This window comes from Scomber japonicus, chromosome 19 (assembly GCF_027409825.1).
Source record: "Scomber japonicus isolate fScoJap1 chromosome 19, fScoJap1.pri, whole genome shotgun sequence".
NCBI lineage: Eukaryota > Metazoa > Chordata > Actinopteri > Scombriformes > Scombridae > Scomber > Scomber japonicus.
Window position 1 is genome coordinate 14,867,898 of NC_070596.1, and position 22,777 is coordinate 14,890,674.

The 22,777-nt window shown below is 39.4% G+C and overlaps 2 protein-coding genes across 3 annotated transcripts; both read right to left on the bottom strand.

Moving 5' to 3' along the window:
* Nucleotides 1-501: 501 nt before the first annotated feature.
* Nucleotides 502-7,237, bottom strand: loxa (lysyl oxidase a). The gene is made up of 7 exons (XM_053340602.1): nucleotides 6,404-7,237; nucleotides 6,005-6,113; nucleotides 5,407-5,544; nucleotides 3,973-4,129; nucleotides 1,510-1,605; nucleotides 1,237-1,352; nucleotides 502-1,149 (listed from the first exon to the last, which is right to left on the bottom strand). Exons 1-7 carry the CDS (start codon nucleotides 7,044-7,046, stop codon nucleotides 1,143-1,145), a joined length of 1,266 nt encoding a protein of 421 aa, XP_053196577.1. The 5' UTR covers nucleotides 7,047-7,237; the 3' UTR covers nucleotides 502-1,142.
* Nucleotides 7,238-14,198: 6,961 nt separating this feature from the next.
* mpx (myeloid-specific peroxidase) lies at nucleotides 14,199-21,005 on the bottom strand. Of its 2 annotated transcripts, XM_053340598.1 has the most exons (18): nucleotides 20,960-21,005; nucleotides 20,769-20,834; nucleotides 20,554-20,641; nucleotides 20,178-20,362; nucleotides 19,861-19,993; nucleotides 19,312-19,438; nucleotides 19,010-19,216; nucleotides 18,549-18,912; nucleotides 17,420-17,580; nucleotides 17,057-17,315; nucleotides 16,802-16,972; nucleotides 16,472-16,709; nucleotides 16,038-16,246; nucleotides 15,823-15,863; nucleotides 15,530-15,577; nucleotides 15,130-15,183; nucleotides 15,022-15,075; nucleotides 14,199-14,356 (listed from the first exon to the last, which is right to left on the bottom strand). In XM_053340598.1, the coding sequence occupies exons 2-18, from the start codon at nucleotides 20,830-20,832 to the stop codon at nucleotides 14,333-14,335; spliced, it is 2,427 nt and encodes an 808-aa protein (XP_053196573.1). In that variant the 5' UTR covers nucleotides 20,833-20,834; nucleotides 20,960-21,005; the 3' UTR covers nucleotides 14,199-14,332. The 2 variants fall into 2 exon arrangements, with proteins under 2 accessions (XP_053196573.1, XP_053196572.1); XM_053340597.1 differs by having other exon boundaries at nucleotides 15,022-15,183.
* Nucleotides 21,006-22,777: the final 1,772 nt, after the last annotated feature.

The following is a 22,777-nucleotide window of genomic DNA, read 5'->3' on the forward strand; positions in this document are numbered from 1 at the left end:
ATGCCATTTGCAGTTTTATCACAGTCTTCATAAAAGTCAAGTAACTTGCACTGACTACTATCTATCAGACACAGAGAAGTATCTCACACATACTGGAAACATTTTTCTATTTCCCTTGTCTGAGGAATTGGTGGCAACTGAAAAATACATTAGCTCACCTTTGGTTGGGGACAGGTCATCCAAAATATCTTGCAGTCTTTGGTCCAAAAACGTTTATTTTAATCATCTGAACCTTTGTTTTCTGGTGCCTTCTGAGCATTTTTGAGTATTTCAGTGACTAACCAATAAATGGACACTTAAGAAAATAATCAACATACATTTGTAAGGAAAATAATAATTAATTTGCAGCATGTGCATTCACTGTTTTTTAACATGGTATGTGTTTGTCTCTGTGTGTGATTGTGTGGCAAAGAAAATGAGACAAATGCCCAAACAAAAATGTAAGGTAGAAAAGAGAGACAGGAGGGTTAGGGTTAATTAACTGATCATTCTGACAAATGGTAAAGTATCACAAAGTTTTATTCAAGTAAGATTCATCAAAAGCTTTGGAGTAAAGATAGTTCCTTTCCTTGCACATAAATATAACAAATACATTTTTCCTTTAAACAGCTGGTTCACTTTAAAATTGTAATATTGCAACTGATATTGATTTAACAATAAGGGCAAGCAGGTTTACTTTTTTATTTGTTTTTTGCTAGTCTTCGACAACTTTTGTGGCTTTTATTCTATTCTATCAGACAAGTGATATGAAACCACAAGCATACAGTAGATAAAATGCTCTAAAGCAGAAAACAAACAAAAGGAAACGTGAGAAGAATATGTTTATGAATGAATGAGTTGCAAGAAAACAAGACTAAGAGTCTACAGCCACGCTTGCAGTCTGTGAGAAGAAAAAAGAACATTGTCACACAAATAAAGAAGAATTCAACATTATCTGGCACTAAAGAAAAACTAGTTCACATCACATGCTATGACGTCAGATTATTCCTACTTTTTTCTAAATTGGGATATTTTAATTTATAAAATGTATTTCTAACAATTTAAAATAGATCTCATGATGTGTTATATGTTTTCATATGCAGTCCTCTTCATTGTCATTTACAGATTGTCTTTGCTGAGTTGCTGTTAATGACTGTCTTCTCTTAATAGCTGAAAAAAGAGAATAAAACCACTGTAAGTTATCAATGGAGGACACTAGAAATGTTTGATACTGTTAGCGATGAACATCATACTCACCCTGACATGTGACAACCTGACACGTAGGCATAGTTGCCAGTGTAGCGAACGTCACAGCGCACTATGTTGTTGCTGTAGTCTGACTCTGGGACATGATAGGATGGATTTACACTGATCTGTGGGGAAACAACAGAGGTCAAATAACAATGCAGCAAAGATGAATGAAAACAGCACGTGCAACGCTCTTAATGTGATTCCACTGAAGTATAATTCTTTTCAAATGGCTCTGTGTCTCAAGAGGAAACTAAAAGTCATCTGTTATTTTCAACAAACCTTGAGGATATAGTTCCCAGGTTTCACATCTGTGATGTCAATCCACTGGCAGTCAATGTCTGCGTTGTAGGTATCATAACATCCTGGGCTTAGACCCTGCACATTGGATACCATCGATAAATATATTGCATAAATAAACACACTTTTCTTAAATTAAAGACACTTTTACATATAGAGCAGACACGTTGACAGATATTTAGTGACAAAAAGCTCCTAATAAATGAATATATTATTATATTTTTGAATGCAATATCAATAGAAATTGGAGAAAAACAGAAAAAAACAACCCAAGAAAGATCAAACTCAGCCAGTCAAAGTAAAGAAAGAAAAAAGGAAGGGGGTGGGAGGGTGGGATCATGTGCTAAACAACTAATCACAGAAGTTTAGGCAGGTGGGCTCCTCTTCCAGGAGAAACAGGAAATCATTAAATCACTATTGGCTCATGCAAAAAGGAAATACTAGAGCTGTTCTGTAAAAGGTGGCTGCTGCAGAAAAAGAGCATTTGACTCTCAGTTCCTCTATGCTTTTCAAAGGTTGTTGAATTCTTGCGAATTAGGCCAGGCCATTTAGGCAAGTAATTCAGTTATAATCCTTTGTTCATGTGTATGTCCAAGAATGCGTCATTGCAGTTTATAGTTATTTTTGTCAAAGTGAACTGGTGCTATTATGCAACAATTATGATACTAGCTGGTTTTGACATACTTTATCTCTCAGCTGGTGATGTTATCTTTAAAGGTTCAGCATGGAGAATTTCGTGGTATTGAGCAGATTTAGCAGAAATGGAATATAATATTTATAAGTATGTTTTAAGTGGTGTATAATGAATGGAAAATAAGATCACTGTATTTATTTTTTAACCACAGAATTAGTTTTTTATATCCACATAGGGAGTGGGTCCTCTTCCAAGAAGCCCACCATGTTGCACCACCATATTTCTACAGTAGCCCTGAACGGACAAACCAAACAATGGTTCTGGGGAGGGCCTTTTCGTTTAGCAGCCACTGTAGGGGAGTGGGACAGGAGAGGTATTCAGCTTGGTTGCAATCTGAAACCTCACCACTAGATGCCACTAAATCTCACACATGGTTCCTTTAACCCTTTACCACTAGTTCTGTCTGCAGGAATCTAGCACTATGTACAACCTTTCATGGACATTTTGTAACATTAAAGTCATATTAATATATAAAATGTGTATCATTGGAGTAGCCTCTTATCCTTTTGGTCATTGTGGTCATTTTTTAAAAAACAAAACATAAACAACATTGTGGATGTTAATAAATTAAAGGTTTAAACCTGCAGTAACAATTTTTTGGCTATTTGGAAACAGCACAAAAAGCTGTAGACAACACTAACATATGGCTACATTACAAAATTGATATGGTGGACATGCAGAAGATATGGAACAACATTAACTTAATGTTGTGTTTCTTCTCACTTGTTTAATCCTTTTCGCTCTGCTTTTGGTCTCCACCAACTCCAGAGGGAAATATCTGGCTCCATAGCAGCTAAATGCATCACTATGATTACCAGCTAACTGATAACTTTGTCTGTTTGTTGTTTCATGCTGGACAGGTACTGTACTGTGGGGTTTTGGAGTTTGTTCTCTAAAAACAGCAGCCTGCTGCAGCTGAAGATGAAAGTGATGAAAGCAGTGAGAGTGAACCAATGAGCTGAAAGAAGATAAGACACTTGGTAGAGATGAGAGGAAACTGCCCAGTCAGGTGATAATAGACCTTTTTCAGACATTTAAACTTGGCACAGTAGGAAAACAATAGGTGTTACTAATAATATTAACTCTGCTATATTTAAGTGTCCCATTAAGTCAGGACCACTTGATTTGAATGTTATCCCTCAATTGAATGGGTAATGTCAATGGTTATCAACCTCATAGATATGAGTTGGCAGGGGCATGCTACAGCTGCCTACAGGCCTTTTCACCACATTTTACTGCATTGCCATGTTTAATCACGTTTCAAGTGATCATTTTCACCAAAGCAATGATCTTTTCCTAACCCTACCTGATGATTTTTGTGCCTAAACCTGACCAGACCTAAACCACAGTGTTGTCACTTCATAACATATTCTGTAGCATAATGTAACGTAGTGGCATATTACCTGCTGGTAGGTACCACAGTCCTATTCCAATGGGTTGATATGTACCTACTAGTATGTGTAGCAGAGCCCTTCTAACCGATATCTATGAGGCTGATTACCACATATTAACATCCAAAATGTGACAGTGTGACAGTGAGCCTGACTGTGACTTACCAGGACCTATTTTATTATTCACACCCTTCCTACTGTGACATGTGAAAATGTCTCATGTGACAAAGACCTATTCACTACAAATGACACCTCTGAAATCACACCTTGTCATCTGAACCATTGTTATTATTTAAAAAAAATGGATTGATGAAGATTTAAAGGCAGTAATAACAACTTTTCTACAGTTATTTCTGAGACCTGGGTATGTGCAGTGCAGGCATAACGCCTGTAGTAGCCGTAGTCACAGGACGTGTCCTCCAGGCAGAAGCTGGCCTTGTGGCCCTCAGCCACCGAGTGTTGAGTACTGGCATCCAGCAGATCGTAGTGGCTAAACTCATCCATGCTGTGGAAGTGCCTGTGGATCAACAGCACAGTGTTCAACAGTGCCAGACATTCTTTCGTCTTCCGACACATCAATCTGGGACTTTTTTAAAACAACCAGGCACTGTTTGTCATGCTAAGAGACCTGCCAGGGATTGTTTCTGTTCCTGAGCTGTATGTATGTTACTGGTTAACATTTAAAAACAACGTGTCAGACATTTCTTGGTGTTTACTGAAATAGCTCAAACGCAGTGACTGAAAACATCACAGGTGTTTACTTTATTTATCATCCACATGCAGATCCAATGAATCTGAATCTGTTGAGAATGATGCGTTCACCCTGTTATCTAAAAAAACAGGTTTGTTTTAGGATATGAAAGCAGCCTGGTTTTTCAGATTAGTGGACTTTCCAAACACTGCAAAAAATCTATAGAGGCTACATCAATGGTTTATTGGATCTCTTCCAAACGTGCTCCATCTTGGGGATTAGCACAGTGGATTGCTTGTTTCGCAACATAACTATGGCCTGAGGTAGTTTCTGTGGAATCAAGGAACTAGGCACTTTTCCATAACCCCAATAAAGGAAAAAAAAACCACTAGCAGTTTTCCTTTTTGGCTCATTATCCTCAATACACACAAACGTTTTTACAATGTCTGGATTTGCTGTTGTAAATCTACTGAATTTACAGGTCATGTGAAGTTCAGTCACATCATCTGGTGACAGCCCGAAGAGGTTTTTACTGTATTTATGTAGAGACTTTAAAAATAAAAGATTACATCTTTAAGGTCTAAAGATACAAATAGAACTCGTGTTAAGCTGTCACTTCTGATATCAAAACCTCTGAAAAACAGTCAAGCAGCCAAAAGTAACACAACTGTGGTTCAACAGGGGGTGCCATACCACAGCTGCAGACTGGAACAGACAAATTGTGATGATGATTTTATCTACACATTACTGGTAAACAAAACAACCACACAGATCTACATTTGACATATGAAGAAATTTCTCAATCTTCAGTTGAGTTGTGTAAAAATATGTGAATTAACACAGTAGTTAAATACTCAGATACAGCTTGATTATCTGACATGTTTGTGCAAAACTTATGACTTCACATTTGGTGCAGAACTGTCACATGGAGTCCAGATTTATATTTTATATTCATGCTCAACTTCTTCATGCAAATTATTCTAATTGGGGCCAGCATGTTGGCCAGTAAGAACAAAGTGATGCAAGACAACTGCCACAAGTCATAGAAACTCTTTGTATGAGTGAGTGTGGGCAGCATTCACATAAAGTGTCATTATACTTACTGGTGACAGCTGTGCCACTCCCAGGAGTAGCGTGGCCTGCTGGGAAGGAAGTCTGCTGTCCCCTGGTTCTTGACTCTCTGTGGGAACCTCAGCAGCATGCGGGTGTCGTAGTCTCTAATGTTGGCTCTATAGGCTGAGCTGCAGGAACAAAACCAAAGGAAGAGCATAAAAACACAGTCCCAGTGACATCACTGAGATTGTTTTTCCTTGCCACATCCCCTCCTCCGAGTGGAGCCGACTTTGAGTGCCTGAGTGAAGGCAGTCTTACACGTAAATGGTGGGTGGAAAAATAGTTTGGAGTCGTGTGTGTTTGGGTTAGCTTTCAATAATGTGTTTACCATTCAGGCTTTCTCTTCTCGGGCAAACTATGATTAAACTTTACCCCACTCCACCCCTTCAGCCAGCAGTGGCAGCATTCGGTTAATTTTACCTCATCTCATGGTTCCTCTGGGAAGCCCTCACCCACAAGCACTTTAGGTGGTTGTTATGGCTCAAAGCTTTCTGAATCACACTCAGACTTGGAAACAAATCATGTTTTTTCTTTTTTCTCTCTCTTTCTCTCCCTTCCAGTGGTGGATTAGTCCTGACAGCAGTCTACCTTGACAAACAGTTTTCCTCTGCTGCACATCTCAGGTTGTACATTGGGACTCTCTGGGCGTAAGCGGAGGCTTGGATGTAGTACGGGTCAGGTACGAGATCAGGAAGGCCTGCAGACAAACAAGAACATAATGATAGTAATAAAAACTGACTAAGACAATACATGAAAGTAAATCAATACATTGACAAATTTTCACATGCAAATAAACACTTGAAAAAATGACAAAGAGATAGGCACATGCAGAAAAGTAGAGACAAGGAAAGACTATATAGATCCTTGAACACATTAAGTCACTGATTGACTTTGAAACACTTTAGCATCATAAACGCCACTTTATGGCTCACATCTATATCATTATTGCCTTAAATGCTGTTTAGAGAACACTTTCCCCACTCTTACCATACTGGTGATAACGTGTGCCATATCCGGGTCTCTGTCTCGGCCTAGGTCTCTCGTACACATCATAATGATTGTAATATGGATTATCGCTGTCAATGGACTTGTAGGGGTCGTAGGGGTCATCGCCGACCATCATGTCTTCTCTCCTGGGCAGAGACGGACTGACCGTGACCTTTTCCTGGGTCTCATTGGCTCTGCTGCTCCTTTGTGTCTCCGTGCGCTCACCGGGGTGGTCATGGTGATGGTGGCGGTTCTCGTGCCCTCTCAAGAGCCTTTGGAGTGCAGGGGGGAGAGGGCTTGACGCCGGCCGGGGAGGCTGCTGCCGCTGCTGTATCGGCGGCTGGCTCGAGGTATCTGGATGTCTTGCGTCTGCATCGCGGATGATGGTGACAGGTCGCGCCTGCACTTGCTCCTGAGGTGCGCCCCTCCGCCGCGGTGGCTGATACTCCGAGCCCTGACTTAAAATGCTAAAAATCTTGCCGTTGTGTGACCATTGCAGTGTCTGACGGAGAGCAGCTCTCTGGTTATTTCCTTGTGGATTCCCCGGATTCCTCTGAGATTGGGCAGTTTGCAGGATGAAAACACACAAATAGACGCACGCATACGCGTAAAGTGGCGTGCCAAATATGCGTAATCCCATCATGAATTAAATTTAAGGAGACTCAACGTGACAAAGCGAGTTTTATAAATGAGCCCGGGGTCGTTACTTGTCTTTAACTTAAATATCCTTCATCTCCATTTGAAGGATATCCGATCAGCAGAGAGGAAAAGCTAAGTTTATATGTATCCGTGTAAACTCATATCGGTCTGCTCCTGCAGCCTGCAGATGCGCCCAGTGAGATGATGAAGAAGAGGAGGAGTTCAGCATTCGGAGTTTCTGAATCTGTTATACAAGTCTGGTGCTGCTGCTCATATAACCATTGGATACGTGATGTCTGATCATGCTCGGCCAAGGGTGTTTGATAACTGCTCGGGTTGATCTTTTATAAAGTGGGGAATATGTGTCAGTGACAAGCAGAGAAACCTTTTTTCCAACATCAAGCTTATGCACATTATGAGTCATAACAGCATTATAAGAACATGTAGACAGTAACAAAAATCCATCTTAGTTATGATTGCATATGAATGTACTAGAACGTACTGCATATACTCTTTCTCTGCCAGATCAACAAAATGTCATGATAAATAGCTTTTTCCCTGACTGTTGGATGAACTCCCAACCAAATTGCAACACAGTCTGCCAGGAGACTCTACACTCTTCCACTTTCTCATAGGAGGATCTCAGAAACCTAAACATGACTATTTGATGGCCCTGCAACATTTCAGGTTTTTTTCTGGGAAGTCATCTCCCACAATCCTCCATCCACTCCAGCTGTCTGCTTTGGAGGATTACTGGAAATGTGAGAGACACATCACATGGGTCTTACAGTGATTTTATATAAAATCACAATCAGTCTATTCTGAGCAATAAGCAAAATGAGACTGCGGTTGATATCTGCATTACTGTGTCGAATGACAGACTGGCCACATTGACTCCGAGCTCCTCTCTTGATAAAAATCATTTGCTGCAGCCCAGTCAATTCGGTGCCTGGGTGTTAATGCTAGAGTTATAATGCATAGCTTGGGAAACTAAGTCCAAGGTTTTCATTTTCCTCTGTCTAGAAAACCAGAGAGTCTTTGTACCATTACCTGCAGGTGTCTGAGGCTACACCCTAGTAAATTGTCACAGTTTCACAGTTTTATGAAACTCACTTATATGAGCAGATTTCTGATTGCATCAGAGGGATATTCAGACATTTCTTGATTAAAAACAGAAAATAAAGCAGCAAAGACTTTTCCTAGTATAAAAAAGAAAGCACTTGTGTGACAGATGCAGGATAAAATGATATAAATATCCTCAGTGATAGTTTCCCATATCAAAACACAAGGGGGCAGATGTCTGTAGTATTGGAGTGCTGACTGACGTTTTCTTATCAGTGTCTCAAGCAGTACTCCTGTCTTTTGGGAGGAACATTAGTCTTGCCTTAGACTGAGTCAACAAGTGTTATCTATATGTAGTTATTTTCTTCAGATTGAGTGTTTTTTTGTCCGTGAGTCTACACTAGTGCATTGAATCAGTTACTGGAAAAGCACAAATAGTGTTAAAACCAAAAGTAGATGCTGTTAGAAAGACATACACTCTGTAAAATCCAAATGAATATGAAACAAATCATCATTTTTTTAATGAATTAATTTATTTTATTTTTCCAGTATAAGAGAGCAACACTCTCTTTTACAGGATTGTTCCCTCACACATTTACACCCGTATAGGCTTCCCAGTCTAATCTGTTGGATGCTGCACCTCCACTGGAGCAGTTGGGGTTAAGAGCCTTGCTCAAGGGCACCTCCACAGTGTCAATGAGGCAAGTGCTGCTCTTTCACTTTCCACTCAGATTTATCCAGCCACACCTAGGATTGAACTGACGACCATCTGGTCACAAGCTGGTCCTTTAAGACGTCAGTACACTTGAACTGAAGTGCCTGTCTGATAGCTGATCTCTAAACCCCCCCAAACACACACACACACACACACACACACACACACACACACACACACACACACACACACACACACACACACACACACACACACACACACACACACACACACACACACACACACACACACACACACCTACCTCTCTGATGTTGAAATTAGGAGAGCAAAGTGAGGTCAGGTGTGTGTGACTAAGAAAGCAGAGTTTAGTAGAAAATAGGGTTTCTCTCTCAAGCTCTCTTTTTTAGTTCATCACACTATTTCTTCTCTCACTTTTCACAAGTGTAAACGATTGCAACATCATGAATGCATCAAGGGAAGACCGTGTAAAACTGTTCATCATTATCCTTATTTGAACAATTATCGAGTCTTGCACTTCTCTTTTTGCCGCCTTTGTGTGTTGCCATCCAGAATAGCTATAAACACTTCTTACTTTTGGAGTAACTAGTTAATTTTGAGCATACTCTACTTTTAAGCCACTATTGCACCATAAAAGTCCCTGAAAACACATTTTCTTAATCAATGTTTTACCACCAGTTATTGGGCCCTTTTAGAACGCACAGTTTTATACCAAATTAGAAATATTCTTGGCTATTTCACACAAGAGATTTCCATCTGTTCTGTTTTTTGTTTTCTCCTCTCACTGGCTTGAAGTGGATGGGACGTACTTCTGTGCACCAATCAGCACTTAGTAACATTTGAGTCTAAATCTGATGGCAATTGTGAGGCTGTTTGCATCTGCTACCAGGCTACTGTCAATCAACCACATCCATCAGATGAAACACACAATTTTAGTTTTTTAGTGTTAAACTCTAAATATCTATGGATTTTTTTACCCTGTGGCATTTTCTTGGGAGACTTTGTTTCATTGCATGAGAGAAGAGAGGAACAACTCATAAAAACACCTCTCCATTGTGCTTCTATTGGTTTGATTGTTGTATATTTTCTTTTACAGTATATACAAGTATTTAATGTTATAGACTGTAGATGTATCCCAGTTTTCAATGACTTTGAGAACAATGTGATAATGATTTATTCATTAACCAGACATTTAGGATTCCTGTCAAACTCCCCTCTGCCCCAACAGTAGCTGAAAAAGAGATTACGAACCAAAAGACACACTATAAATACTTCTTTTTATGAGAATGGCTTCTATTTAATAGTAGAGTATAAATTGATTAACTCATGCTGTAAATTACAGTTAAGCCAGTCGTATTGTTCTTGGATAATGGAGGGCACGCTGTCACGTGCTACATTGCAGCTTGTGTAAGCTGTGGGGGTGAATTAAAGCCAAGTCGAGTTATATGAGCCCCCTGAAAATGTCTCCTCCCTCCAGAGTGAGAATGCCTGTAGCTCATGAATCATAGATCAACTGGAAGATGTGTTTGTAAATGTGAGACTTAAAAAGAAAGAGATAAAAATGAAAAGAACTGTCAAAATATGACTGATTTTCAACATCAGCAATTTATCAGACTGCTGTCTTGTAAATGTTTCCTGTTTTGACTTCAGAAATGCCCTTTAACAGTCTTACTTTTACAAAAATAATGAAGTACTTGTCCTCAGCATAAAACAATTATTGTACTTCTTTCTGGCCAAAGCGCCATTGTGTTTTTACTTTGAGGATGACTAACATACACTTCTGTGATTCTGCATACCAACTGTTCCTCCAGAGACTGAAAACTATGTGCACATGTTTCTAGGTTGCCTGCTTTTCTCTTTTTCCCTGGAACACCAGACAGACAGTCAGAACCAGCTGTACTGGGTCACTGATGTTTTTTGCTCGTAATTCATTGAACTTTCTTCCTGCATAGTCCCTTTCTCTCCAGAGAGGGCAGCATAGTGTTCCCTTTCTCTCTCTCTCTCTCTCTCTCTCTCTCTCTCTCACTTTCTCTCTCTCAGACACACACACACACACACACAGCTCAGAGACACATCTGCAAGGAATTAGCCGAGTTCTTTTGTCCACGTTGCTAGAATTCACCCGATTTTTTGGGCACTTGATCGAGCTAAAAGAATTTGAATAAATCCACGTCTGAGTTGCACAATAAGGAGAGAAAGTAGTGACAGCGCCTCCTGCATGAGACACGTCATTGAGTAAAGAGGGGGAAAAAAGCTCTCTGTCCTTTCATGATGCTAAATTTACCATAAAACCAACACCAAATTTTCAGTACCATCACTGAGTCAACATCTGGCAGACATTTGTCATTTTGCTTGAGAAGTGAAACCTACATTTAAGTATTTACTTAAGCCAATGTCTAGGTTTAGTCCAGATAGACAATTTTAATAAATGTATTTTTATGAACATGAAATCCAATACCTCTGATAGAAGATCAACTCTACTGCACATGTTGTGGCTTTGTTTTCTAAGTTGAGGATGTAGTGCACTCTTTCTCAAATGTATGGCTTCAATTTAAAAGTATGCACCATTTTTTCATTTGCATATGATTATGTATTGCTGTCTGAGCAGGATGATCTCATCACAGTGAAACAGGACCACACATGTCTTTCAAAACATCCAGGGCAAGTCCTGCTTCCTGTGACTCTTCTATCACATCTCACAGCTTAAAACTATACAAGCAATATCACATAACCTTACATTTCCTCCTAATAGCAGATTTTCCCCTAGTTCTTAAAAAAAAAAAGGTTTTTAACTCAGCTTCAGTTTAGCAAGGTTCAGCTCAGCTCAAAACTCTACGACAGAAACAGACAATTCAAATATTTTCTTCCTCTTTCATAAATACTGGGTTTCCATTACTCTTGGTTAGGGCCAAGTTAGGGGTCTGCACCACACACACACACACACACACACACACACACACACACACACAGAGGGAGTCTGGTGGACTACGTGGCACTCTGCACATACACTGTACACTTTGCAGCCAGGAGGAGGAGTGCTTCACCAAGACACAACTGAACATACTTTACATTGTGCTGCAACTTACAGAGGTCCTTGTTTTTTCACTCCCACTATCTCCTCTCATCTCAACCGCAGGGATACAGACACAGATTCCAGTTAATCCAACGACAAAGAGATTTATTTGCTCTTCTGTGACTCAACTCTGTGCGATATTTTAGTCTTTATTTACAAGACCAGAGCAGAATAAACGGTTTGGCTAACTACACATAAAACACATTTCAAGCCTTGAAACTCCAGTTTCCAGTCTTGTATTTAAACGTTCGTATGCTATGGTGGTTGGATCTGGCTGTATCATTTAGAAAGTGAAATGATGACTAATTTTAATTAACTGGTAAACAAACCACAGACTGTTATTTAATGCAACACTGAGTCTCTTCAAGTCTAAATGAAAAGTCAGCTGTATTATTTGCTCCCAGGTTGACTCACAGAGTTTGGGAATTTTTTTGGCCATCTTAAGAGGTATTCAGGCCACCCTGCATCTTATCTTTGATTTGAACTAGCATTAAAGGGATATTCCACCAATTTCGTGGAATAAAAGGGGGGGACTTGCATGAGACATATTAAAGGTAAAATGATTCAAATTGAAGCACCAGAGGCAGTGATAACCTGACCAATGATGCATGTAGCATCTTTCATCCAATTCTTCTTGGCTGTTGTATGCCTGTGTCTTTCAAATATGATAGCTCCAGTTTGTAATTCAGTGTTCCTGTTAAAAACATTTAGTCTCCAAGACCAAGAGGGATTTTTTCAAACTTCTGAAAACTCCCTAAAGAGTCATAAAATATATTATACAACAGGCTCCAAGTTGCACTCCTCATGACCAGTAAACTGAGCTCGATGTGTAAAATCAGCAGAGCTCCCCTTTAAAATATCTGGTAAATCAAAGACTTCAAATCCTTCAAATGGGCAGAAAATAAGACATTTAGTCACTTAAGTAATATGTTGCTTAAGTGACTAAAGAGCAGAAATATCCGTGGTTTGATGGAAATATTATATTTTCAGATGAAGCACTGTCCAGGCTTAGTTTTCAGACCAGTTATGTCATATTTATCTTCTTTTTTTTTCAAAAAAGAATGATGGCTCCATCTACAGGAGATATTCAGAACAATAAGATTATTATAAGAGATGACTTCTTATTGTTGTTATATTTGGATTACTGAAGACATGAAATAACCAAGCTATTTTGTTATGTTTAAATTGCACAGACACAAACATTGAGTTAAAGAAACAGTGTACACTTCACAGGCTGATATGATACATTTGTTCCCTGCAGTTTTCTAAACAAAATTGTCATCTCTGCAGCAGACATACAATTTCTTTTCATTTTGTACACCATCTTCCATTGTCTTTTTTGCATAAATGGAATTTAATGCTCAGAATGTTTATCTTTATGTATTTCACACTGCCATAAAATACCAAATAAGACCAATTTCACTGCAGTAAATAACATTTTGGGCTTCTCATCTTTCTTCTACGTACAGTACGTACTTCTACATACTTCTACGTATTGTAAGATGTACATGAGATCATTCTTGATAAATAAGAACATGAACACAATATTTTCTACAGCGCATTTTTTTTAATTGCATGCAAAATACGACAGATAAAAAAGTTACAGTAAAATAAGCCTCAAAGTCAAAGCCCAACACAATATTTTCAAGGCACACATATATTTGATCAGTGCATAAAGTATTCATAATAATACTGGTAAATTCCACCATCAAAACTGACAATTGACGACTTTATATCCAATGGAGTGCATGCTGTAACAGAGTGTGGGAATATTATGAGGCAAACGTATTTCATGTTCATTAGGCTACTTGCTTAAGATATCAAAAATGTGTTTGTTATTCAGTAAAATGTAAAACATTGTGTGATTGTAAGGTTTGCAAATTTAAAAAAGGAAATTGCTATTAATATAGATTTGATATGATCTGATTAATGAGTAAAGTTCAGTGCAGAGTGGCTTAGTAATGAAAACAAATGCTAAATAATCTGCAGTAAGAGTCTGTTGGGTGTGTATGTTGTGGAGGTTGAGAGGCAATGGTTTGTCAGGCGGTGAAGAGCAGGTGTCCTGAGAAGAAGCTTTTGGGGCTCAGGTCTGAGGTCTTGTTGCTGGCCTGCAGCCACACTTGGGCTCCCCTCTCCAGCCGGATCACCGTGTCCCCTGATGACAAGTAGTGGCCTCCCTTATATACATTGAAACTGTGAAGCACCAGCTGTTTGTTACACCAGAGGTCCACACTTCCTGCACCGGTGAAGGAGGCGCAGAGAAAGCTGAACTGATAGACACCGGGGGTGGCACATGTGAATATGCCTGTCTGTGTGTTGTAGTCGTTCTGTTTGTTGTAGATGACCTGATGGAAAGGAATGGTTTTTTCAGAGGATAGATTGTATTCGCCCAGGCGGAGGAAGAAGGCAGATTGTGGCTGTATGGCATTGATGCTGAGAGTTGGCAGTCCAGGAGGGCCTCTCAGACCAGGGGGTCCTGCGGGACCTGTAGAGAAACGAAAGTAATGATTACTTTAAAATGTTGAAAAGCGTACAGGTTTTGGTAGGTTTGTGACCATTAGCGACTTTCTCACTACCAACATTTTCACGTTTGAATCTAATTTGTGATGCTATATCAACTTCCTGATAATTTGAGGTCTGCTCCAATTAACAGTTATTTTTGTTCATTGCTGCATTTTCCAATGTCAAATTTATTTGTTACACTGACTCTCAATTTTACTTTTTTTCTGTTAATTAATTAAATCAGTTTTTGCTTATTTTAATATAGTGTTGTATTTCATTCTTTTAAAATCATATTTAGGTGCCTTGTGTTTGAATTGACTTGTTGAAATGTGCTATACAAGTAAAATTGCCTTACTTTATGCTGCTGACATAGAATATTTAAAAAACCCCTGAACTGGGACTGAGTTCAGGGGGTTGCCAGCTACTTTATAAAATTATCTTTTCAAAGTTCCAGTGGGCCATGATCTCGGTTTAAGTCTAGGCTTTCCATTTAAATATATTAATTTAAACTGATAAGACTGATAAAAATGAAAATCTAGATTGTTATGGTGTCAGTATGTGTTCAGCTTTGATACTAAATAAACATGTTGAGCTTTTTAGAAGACATTCAGCAACATATACAAGGTGCTAAAAAGATGAAAAGACTACCTCGTTGTCCAGGAGCTCCTCGTTGTCCGGGAGCACCTCGTTGTCCAGGAACTCCTCGTTGTCCGGGAGCACCTCGTTGTCCAGGAACTCCTCGTTGTCCGGGAGCACCTCGTTGTCCGGGAGCTCCTCGTTGTCCAGGGGGTCCAGAAATGAATCCATTACCTGCATATCAAGAAGAGGTATGTGGGTCTTGATCACAGCTGTATTTCAGATGTTAAAACAACCTGCAAGCTGAACAACACTGTTTGTTTAAAAAGTAGGCTTGTAAAATCCTGCTGTTAACTCATCTATAACCCTATCTTCAATGACTAGAGACTTTTGTAAATGTGTTGTGCTGAATGTTGCTTTGTTACCCTTTTAAATTATTTGTTGTGATAATTTAGCCATGTTCTATGTAAAACTTATTTAATGTCTGTGACTTGTTATGGTGAAGGTATATGTTTAGCTTTGAGCTTTTTACAAGCCACTCAGCAACCTAAACAACTTGCAAAAGAAATGAGTAGACTACCTCGTTGTCCAGGGGCTCCTCGGTGTCCTGAGGGTCTGATTCCATAGTCTGCATATCAAAGAGAGTTAAGCTTATTTAGCCTCATGATTTAAGACATTTTCAAAAATGTACTTGCATCAGTGAAGAATGAATGGTTTCTTTTGGAGTAAGGACGCCTCTCACCAAGTTAATGACATTAAAAGTTAAGAAGAACAAGTGTTTGCATGATTTTGAATGTGTAATTTAAGGAAGTGTAACTTTATTATGCTGTTGAAATGTGAGTACCACATGTTAAAACACAACTTAAAACCGACCTGTGATTCATTGACTTCAACACAGTTAGCATCACCCGCGCCTGCAAGATCAAACACCACATATGAAGCATGATTGTCATATATACAGGTGGTTAGTGAGGAAATAAACAACCCATGTTAAACACAGAATGAAAAATACAGTGGGTGACAAAAGAGTGAATCTGTTGAGCCTCCCCTCCAAAATGTTTGGTCCTGTGCTTTTTCAACTGAATTACCTCTGCATGGTCTCTCTCTCCAGGCCAACAGATTCACGCTACGGATGCTGGAGCAGCGAACGAGCCGGTTCCTGTTTGATAGGACGCTGAATGGGTCAGTAGGGACAGCATTGATGCCGGTGTTGTCACAGATGATCTTAGACAAGGAGGCACAGGACAGAGCAGATCTCTGTCTCCGAGTGAAGACGCCCGGGTTCTCCCACCATAGCCTATTTGAAATGAAGATTGTGACAGTGTAAAATAACTGATTATATCAGACAAACATTGAAAAATGAACATGTTTGAAAATGAATGCAAGTTGTATTCAATTTCACTTGGACTTGTCTATCAAACATCAAACAGAACTGGAAAGCAACTGAGATAACTGAGCTCAAAGCAACTGGGATTGCCCACAATTTTTCTAAAAAACAAAACGTATCAATAGATATACTGACCTGTCACCTTGACGGATACTCTGAAACTGCTTTGCAATAAGGCAGGAGAACAGTGGCCCCACACGGCCACCACGGACAAATGGCTCTGCAACACCTCCCATCCAGATATCGATGTTGTCAGGCGTACCATAGAGCTGCAGCAGCCTGCTGGCCAGGTTGCTGTTGTTCAGAACCCGAGCGAGCTCTGCCTGGTTCCTGGGCTGAGATAGACCACAGAACCTGCGGTAGGCATTGTAGCCTAGAGGAGTGAACAACAAGAGGACAAGACACATGAGGACAAATAAAGCTTTAAACAGAAAATTCAAGGCTGAAAATCAGTGAGAAATGTACCAGGCAAGCCATGATCACGTCCCCTCTGCATGTTGAGAGAGCCCAGGTCCAAAGCCAATTCCATCACAAACTGGAATAACCTCTCCCTCAGAGCATCGACCATCATGTGATCCTGAGTGTTCAGCTTTGCAGGACGATTAATCAGACCTCTCAGCAGAGGATCAATACCACCTAGACAGAAAAAACAGTGTTGAAATATTAAGGTTACAGTTTAAGGTACAGTGACTTGTAAGTTACCTTTTTTTAACAACTCACCCTCAAAGATGATTCTCCAGGGGGTGAAGAAGGCCTTGAACAAAGGGACGCTGGGAAACTGTCTGTTCTCTCTGAAGTTGGCATCCAGGCGGGACAAGGCTGGCTGAATAGCCAAGTGGGCGAAGCGGTATGCTGCTGTTGCAAAGACATTAGAGATGCTGGGGTCAACAGTAGGATCGTAGCCTGGGTAACGGCCGAGCAGTCTACGCATCGCCTCGTCACCCACAATGTGTGGCAGGTAGTCCCGAAACACAAACACCTGAAAAACACAGAGCGAGGTTTATTATCCTTTATTCTATATAACACATACTTTGGGAATGAAAATACAAATTTGAATGCTAAATGACTCTCAGGTTTAGTTACCTGTGTGTAAGCACCCATGATCTTGCGAGCCTCTTGGTAAAGCCTCTCACTGTCCCAGTGTGGATTTATTCTCTTAAGTGTTCGAGCCAGGCGGTTATGCTCACGCATAAACAGTGTGTGGATGGAAGTCAGAGCGATGTTCTCATCCACACGGGAATCACCTTCAAGACAGAAATGCAGCAGGCATGAAATAGTATACTTGATCAGAGGAGTTCCTTTTCTGTTATGAGTTGTAAATAATGATTTAGTTAATTTATGAATGCTTTATAGATCAGTAATATATACCAGTAGATGATTTGTTCATTTTTAACCGGGGGCGATGGTCAAATGAGCGGGTTAGAGGGAATATCACGTAGGCCTAGTGTAATAGGTTAACAAGGGGGATGCATTTTGGTCATTTTGCTATCAAGGGGGATGATATCCCCCCATTATCCCCCTCAAATCACCTACTGGCCATAAAGAAGAAAACATATAACTTGCTTTCTCTTTTTAATTAGCGTAGTTCATTTACTTTTGATGTCTTTACAGTTTTCAGCAGAACAAAAAACAAAATTTAAATGCTCAAAATGATCTATGTTTACATTTTCCTGTACTAGCAACGAAGACCTGGAGGTCAAGGTGCATGGCTGTGCCTGCTGAATGTGTGACTATGACTCCAAAGACAGAAGTTCATATCCCGTCTCATACCAATTGTTTCCTAACCTCAACAAAGCAGCCTAAACATAACCAAAACTACAGAGGCAGCAGATCAGAAAAAGCTCAAATGGATCAACGTGAAATGGCTCTTGTATTATTGATATTTCTTGGATTATTTATTTTATAAATTGTGCGCATATTAGTAAATTCCATACTTGATGGATTATTATTATTATTGAAACCGCCAACATAATTTTTAACATTTATAACTGCAGATATGACTATTTATTATAAAGTGACAAAAACACAATGCTTTATCAAATACTTATTTTCTAATAAGCCGTTATAAAGCTGTTAGAAAAGGTCAATAAAACATCAATACAGGGCTGTATTTCTCTCACTTGTGCTAGAGAAGGCAAACGTTTTTCTTCACAACCTGTAATAAAGCTTCTAGTTTCGACTCATAAACGTAAAAAGTTACAAGATGACTAACCTGCAATGAAACAGGGAACCTCTTTGGCATTTGTGTCATTGGTGACTCTTTGGCGAGTTTTGCACATTTTGACCTGGAGAGGGTGGAAGGGCAGCAGCTCACGCCTGTTGTCTCTGAACTCTGAATTCACTCGCAACAGGCCTATATTACTGTCTGGGTCACGAAGATAGAGGGCAAGCTGGTCCTCTGAGCCGTAAACCTGGCTGAGATCCAGGAAGGCTGTCAGAGCATTGATCTGTTCTCTTTTGTTGGGCTCTCCACCGAAATTGTAGGCTGAGAATCCTGTTCCGCAAACAGGGGCTGATCTAAATGCAGGGATGCAATGGTCCGGGCCTGGGCGTATGCGGGGGTCATTGGGAGGAATCTATTTATTGGAAACAGAGGTCGAAAGGTTATGGACAGAACAGAATCTTGTAGTGAAAACAACATTCAGGTGTTTGTTTTTGAATTTTGACACCAACCGGGATGGGGATGCATGGCTCCGTGCGCTCACAGCTCTCATCACAGTTTATCCCGTTGCTGAAGGAGCGGATGCTGGGGGAAAAGGGCGTGAAGGTGAGATCGTGGTCATTCCACTGGCCAAACAAGGTCACCATGTGAGTGAATTCTCTGTCGTTAACCACGCCTGCATCATTTGTTCTCAGGATGTTATTGGACACCTGTCGTACCTGAGATCAGAGGAGAAATGGTTGGTTTTCTATTCATATCACGATTACTCAATAAAACTGTCTGGGATTTTAAGCAACTGTCATCAAGATCATACCAGAGGAAGCAGGAAGTTGTTGATTGATTGGTTTGTCCATCCTTTTGGTTGGGAGATTCCATCGTCATATTCAGCTGGCAGCAAGCGGGCGAAAGGGGTGTTTGAGGCTCCGAGGCGAGGGTTATTCCTAAAAGTGAACCGGAAATGTAAATGTTTTGAAACACTGCTTGAGAAATGCCAGGGAAGTGAACACATCTTCTGCAGTGTATGGCTTAAGACGTTTTGGTCTATTTCACAAGTATTTTCCTTAACGGTCTGCACCATTCAATCTCACAGACTCTGTCACAAAATCAACCGATTCTTGCTAAGTTGCCCTTAATTAAATAGAAATTTAACCTTTTTCCTAAACATAACAGGGAAACTGTTTTTACAAATAGCAAGAAGTCAAAGTGCAGACATTTAGAAATGTTAAAATATGCTTTTTAAAAAAAAAAAAAAAAGATTTCAGTTCATGTAAAAGTAATATTTGTTGTTTGACGGAGTTATAGGAGACAAAATACAGGAACAAACATGTTGAAAAGAACAGTATAAGATTAAAGTATTTCTTACAAATTGTTGCAGACGCTGGTGATTGTGCGAAACTGGTTAAGGTTTGGTGTGGTATTGCAGGGTGGAGGTCTGGTTCGAGCTGCACATCCAGTTATTTCGGCAAGTTTTTGCAGGTCTGATTCAGAGAGCAAATCTGAAAAATATGAAAGACACATTTAATAGGTATCCAGTATGCTTGACTGTCTATCTAATTTATGTCTAGTCCTTAATTACAGCTTTGAAGTACTACACAATGCCATCTTTATGAAACAATAAACCTCAGACCCCCAACCACTACCAAGAAAACTTTGGATTTGTTTGGATGCTGCATGTCTGACCTGTTGCGTTGAGTGAGCGCTTGTGCACATGGTGCACCTGGTGCACCCTCTCACGCAGCAGGCGGAGGGTTTGTTCCATGTAGTCTGCAGATCTCACAGCATTGCGTGTGTCTCCACGAGGCTGCTTCAAGAGACGAAGAGTATCTTGAGGGGTCACCACCTCCCTGCGGACTCGACGCAGACTCCTGGAGGAGAAACAATCACACAGTTCAACAGTCAAGTCCCAAATTGTGGTCCTAGTGCAGGTTCTGTAACTTTTTCTAACAGTTACTGAGCTACAGAGTTACTTTTCATTTTACATTCATGCAGAATCAGTCTGCCAGTCAATATTGTCTTTTGCTCTGCGAGATTAAATGAATCCCTTAAATGAACTCACTCTTCTCTGGAGTATTTGTATGCATCATCCACAATTTTCTTTGCCTCTGCAAAAGCGTCTTGAAGGAAAGGACTGCCGAGATATTCTCCTGCAAAAAAACAACACATTTATCCTAAAGATTTGTAAGTCAACTATACACTGTAACTATAACACACACAAAGTCAGTTATAAATTGAAATTAGAAATGTGTCCACAGTGTGAGGTATTTAGTCTACCTTCTTGTTTGGAGTGAGCTGGCACCAGGCAGATGCCCAGCACAAGAAGGACAGAAAAAAGCATCTCTGAAACAAACAAACACAAGTCATCAGCACTAATATGACACTAGTCACTGCATTAGTTAAGAGGCATGTGCAAATAACAATAAAAATATGTAAGCATCCAAATAAATTAAAAGCACTGTCATTACCCGTATCTGTGAAGGTGCTCCTGAAGATTCTTTAAGATGTTTGGAAGCTGAAGTGTGCATTGTTGTTCATACCTGCACCTCTTATATACTCTAAAGCTCCACCCCCTGGGTTGTCCAGGTGAAGATAGTCAGTAATGAACAGTTCCTTGTTCCTTCCCGTTTTCCTGAAATCATTCATTCTTATCAGTTATTGTTTTTCAGTTGATAGGAAAGACTTTTATTTGACGTGCTACTGGAAATGGTGACAGTAGATGATTTATTTATTATACCACTTGTAGTTGGCTTTTCAGTATTTTAACATGAAGCTATATGAATGAACATTGTTGTTAATTATCATTTTAATATCAATGTAGATGTTTTTAAGAATCATTATAAACAAATATTACAAATAATTTTGTCTACTTTTTTGCATTAATCTTCAAGCCTGATATATATGTAAATAGTAGATCTATCGCTATACCTAATATGCCCTTTTTCAATACATTATGTTTAACTGGATCTAGTCTTTTCCTGCCGGGAAATTTTTAGACCTAAAGTATTTTGGGGCATTTGGGACACTAGCCTGGATTTTCATGCCTTTGTCAATGAGGAGGTCTGGGCTGTTTTCTTATTTGTTTGATTTTGAATTAATTTTTTCAAAATAATTTGTTCTATTACTTTCCCATAGACCAAATAGTCGTATGATTTCATTGCTTCCTCATTCATTTTTGTTTACATGAGACATTTTTCTTTATAACTTGTGGTGGTGTTTATTCATCTCTTGATGACATTTTGTGGCTGATGCCCTACACTGTTACCACACAGAAACTGATGAACTTGAGGAAGTCCTTGAAAAGAGGAATTCATTAACACTTAGATAAGATTGAACATAATGTATGCATCAGTTACTTTGAATAATTTTACAAATGTAAATAACTGTTGTAAATAATGTAATTAATGTTACTTTCTTAAAATTCTATTTTTAACTTAAATCTTTTTGAATTTATTGCAAATTTGTCATGACTGAGTCACCTGCACAAGATTTCCAGTGTGAGATGTGCCCTGTTGCTGTGCAAATCCAAAATCACATTTAAATCAACTTTTTAGGTACTAAAGACAGCAGTGCATTAACTAATGATGTTAGCCACACAGCAACACAGGTAAATAAGTAACAGGCTGTCTGAGATACAGTTGCACAATGAGGAAAAGGAAAGATTAAGTTTTAACCTTGAATAAGTAGGTTATTGTTTGGGTGTGGATCCCTGTGCGTGTATATTGTGTATATAAAAGGGCTTTTTCATGGACGTCACACAAAATTACTACTGATAATAAAACAAGGAACCAGGACGTTTGGGAAAACACCATTGGTCCTTGAAAACCTGGCATACAGTAACTAAATGATCATTAATGATAATGTGAACAACATGTTTGTGGGCCATTAAATCATTGAACTACACACTCAAAACACTTGAAACCCTTAAAAAACAACTATTACAGATTAAATCACAGATTACAGCCAACTCAAACACTCATAGCCCAGAATTCTGTTGTTAACTAGTTTAGACTATATGATCTCATTGGTAGTTTGATTTAATTATGGCTCCTGAGGCTGTAAGATTTGAATCAGGATCCTAAACAGCCTGTAGACTGATTGGACATCCATTGATCAATCAACAAAACCAATTGGCCTCATTTCAACCAAGTGAGGTGTAAAATTATTTAAAGGCTGTGTGCACACTGAAATGTGCAAACTCCCCTAAAATGTACTAATGCAACAATTAGTCCTGTACAAATTAGTGTGCTGTTTTTGTCATGTGCCTGAACCCACTTTATGCACAC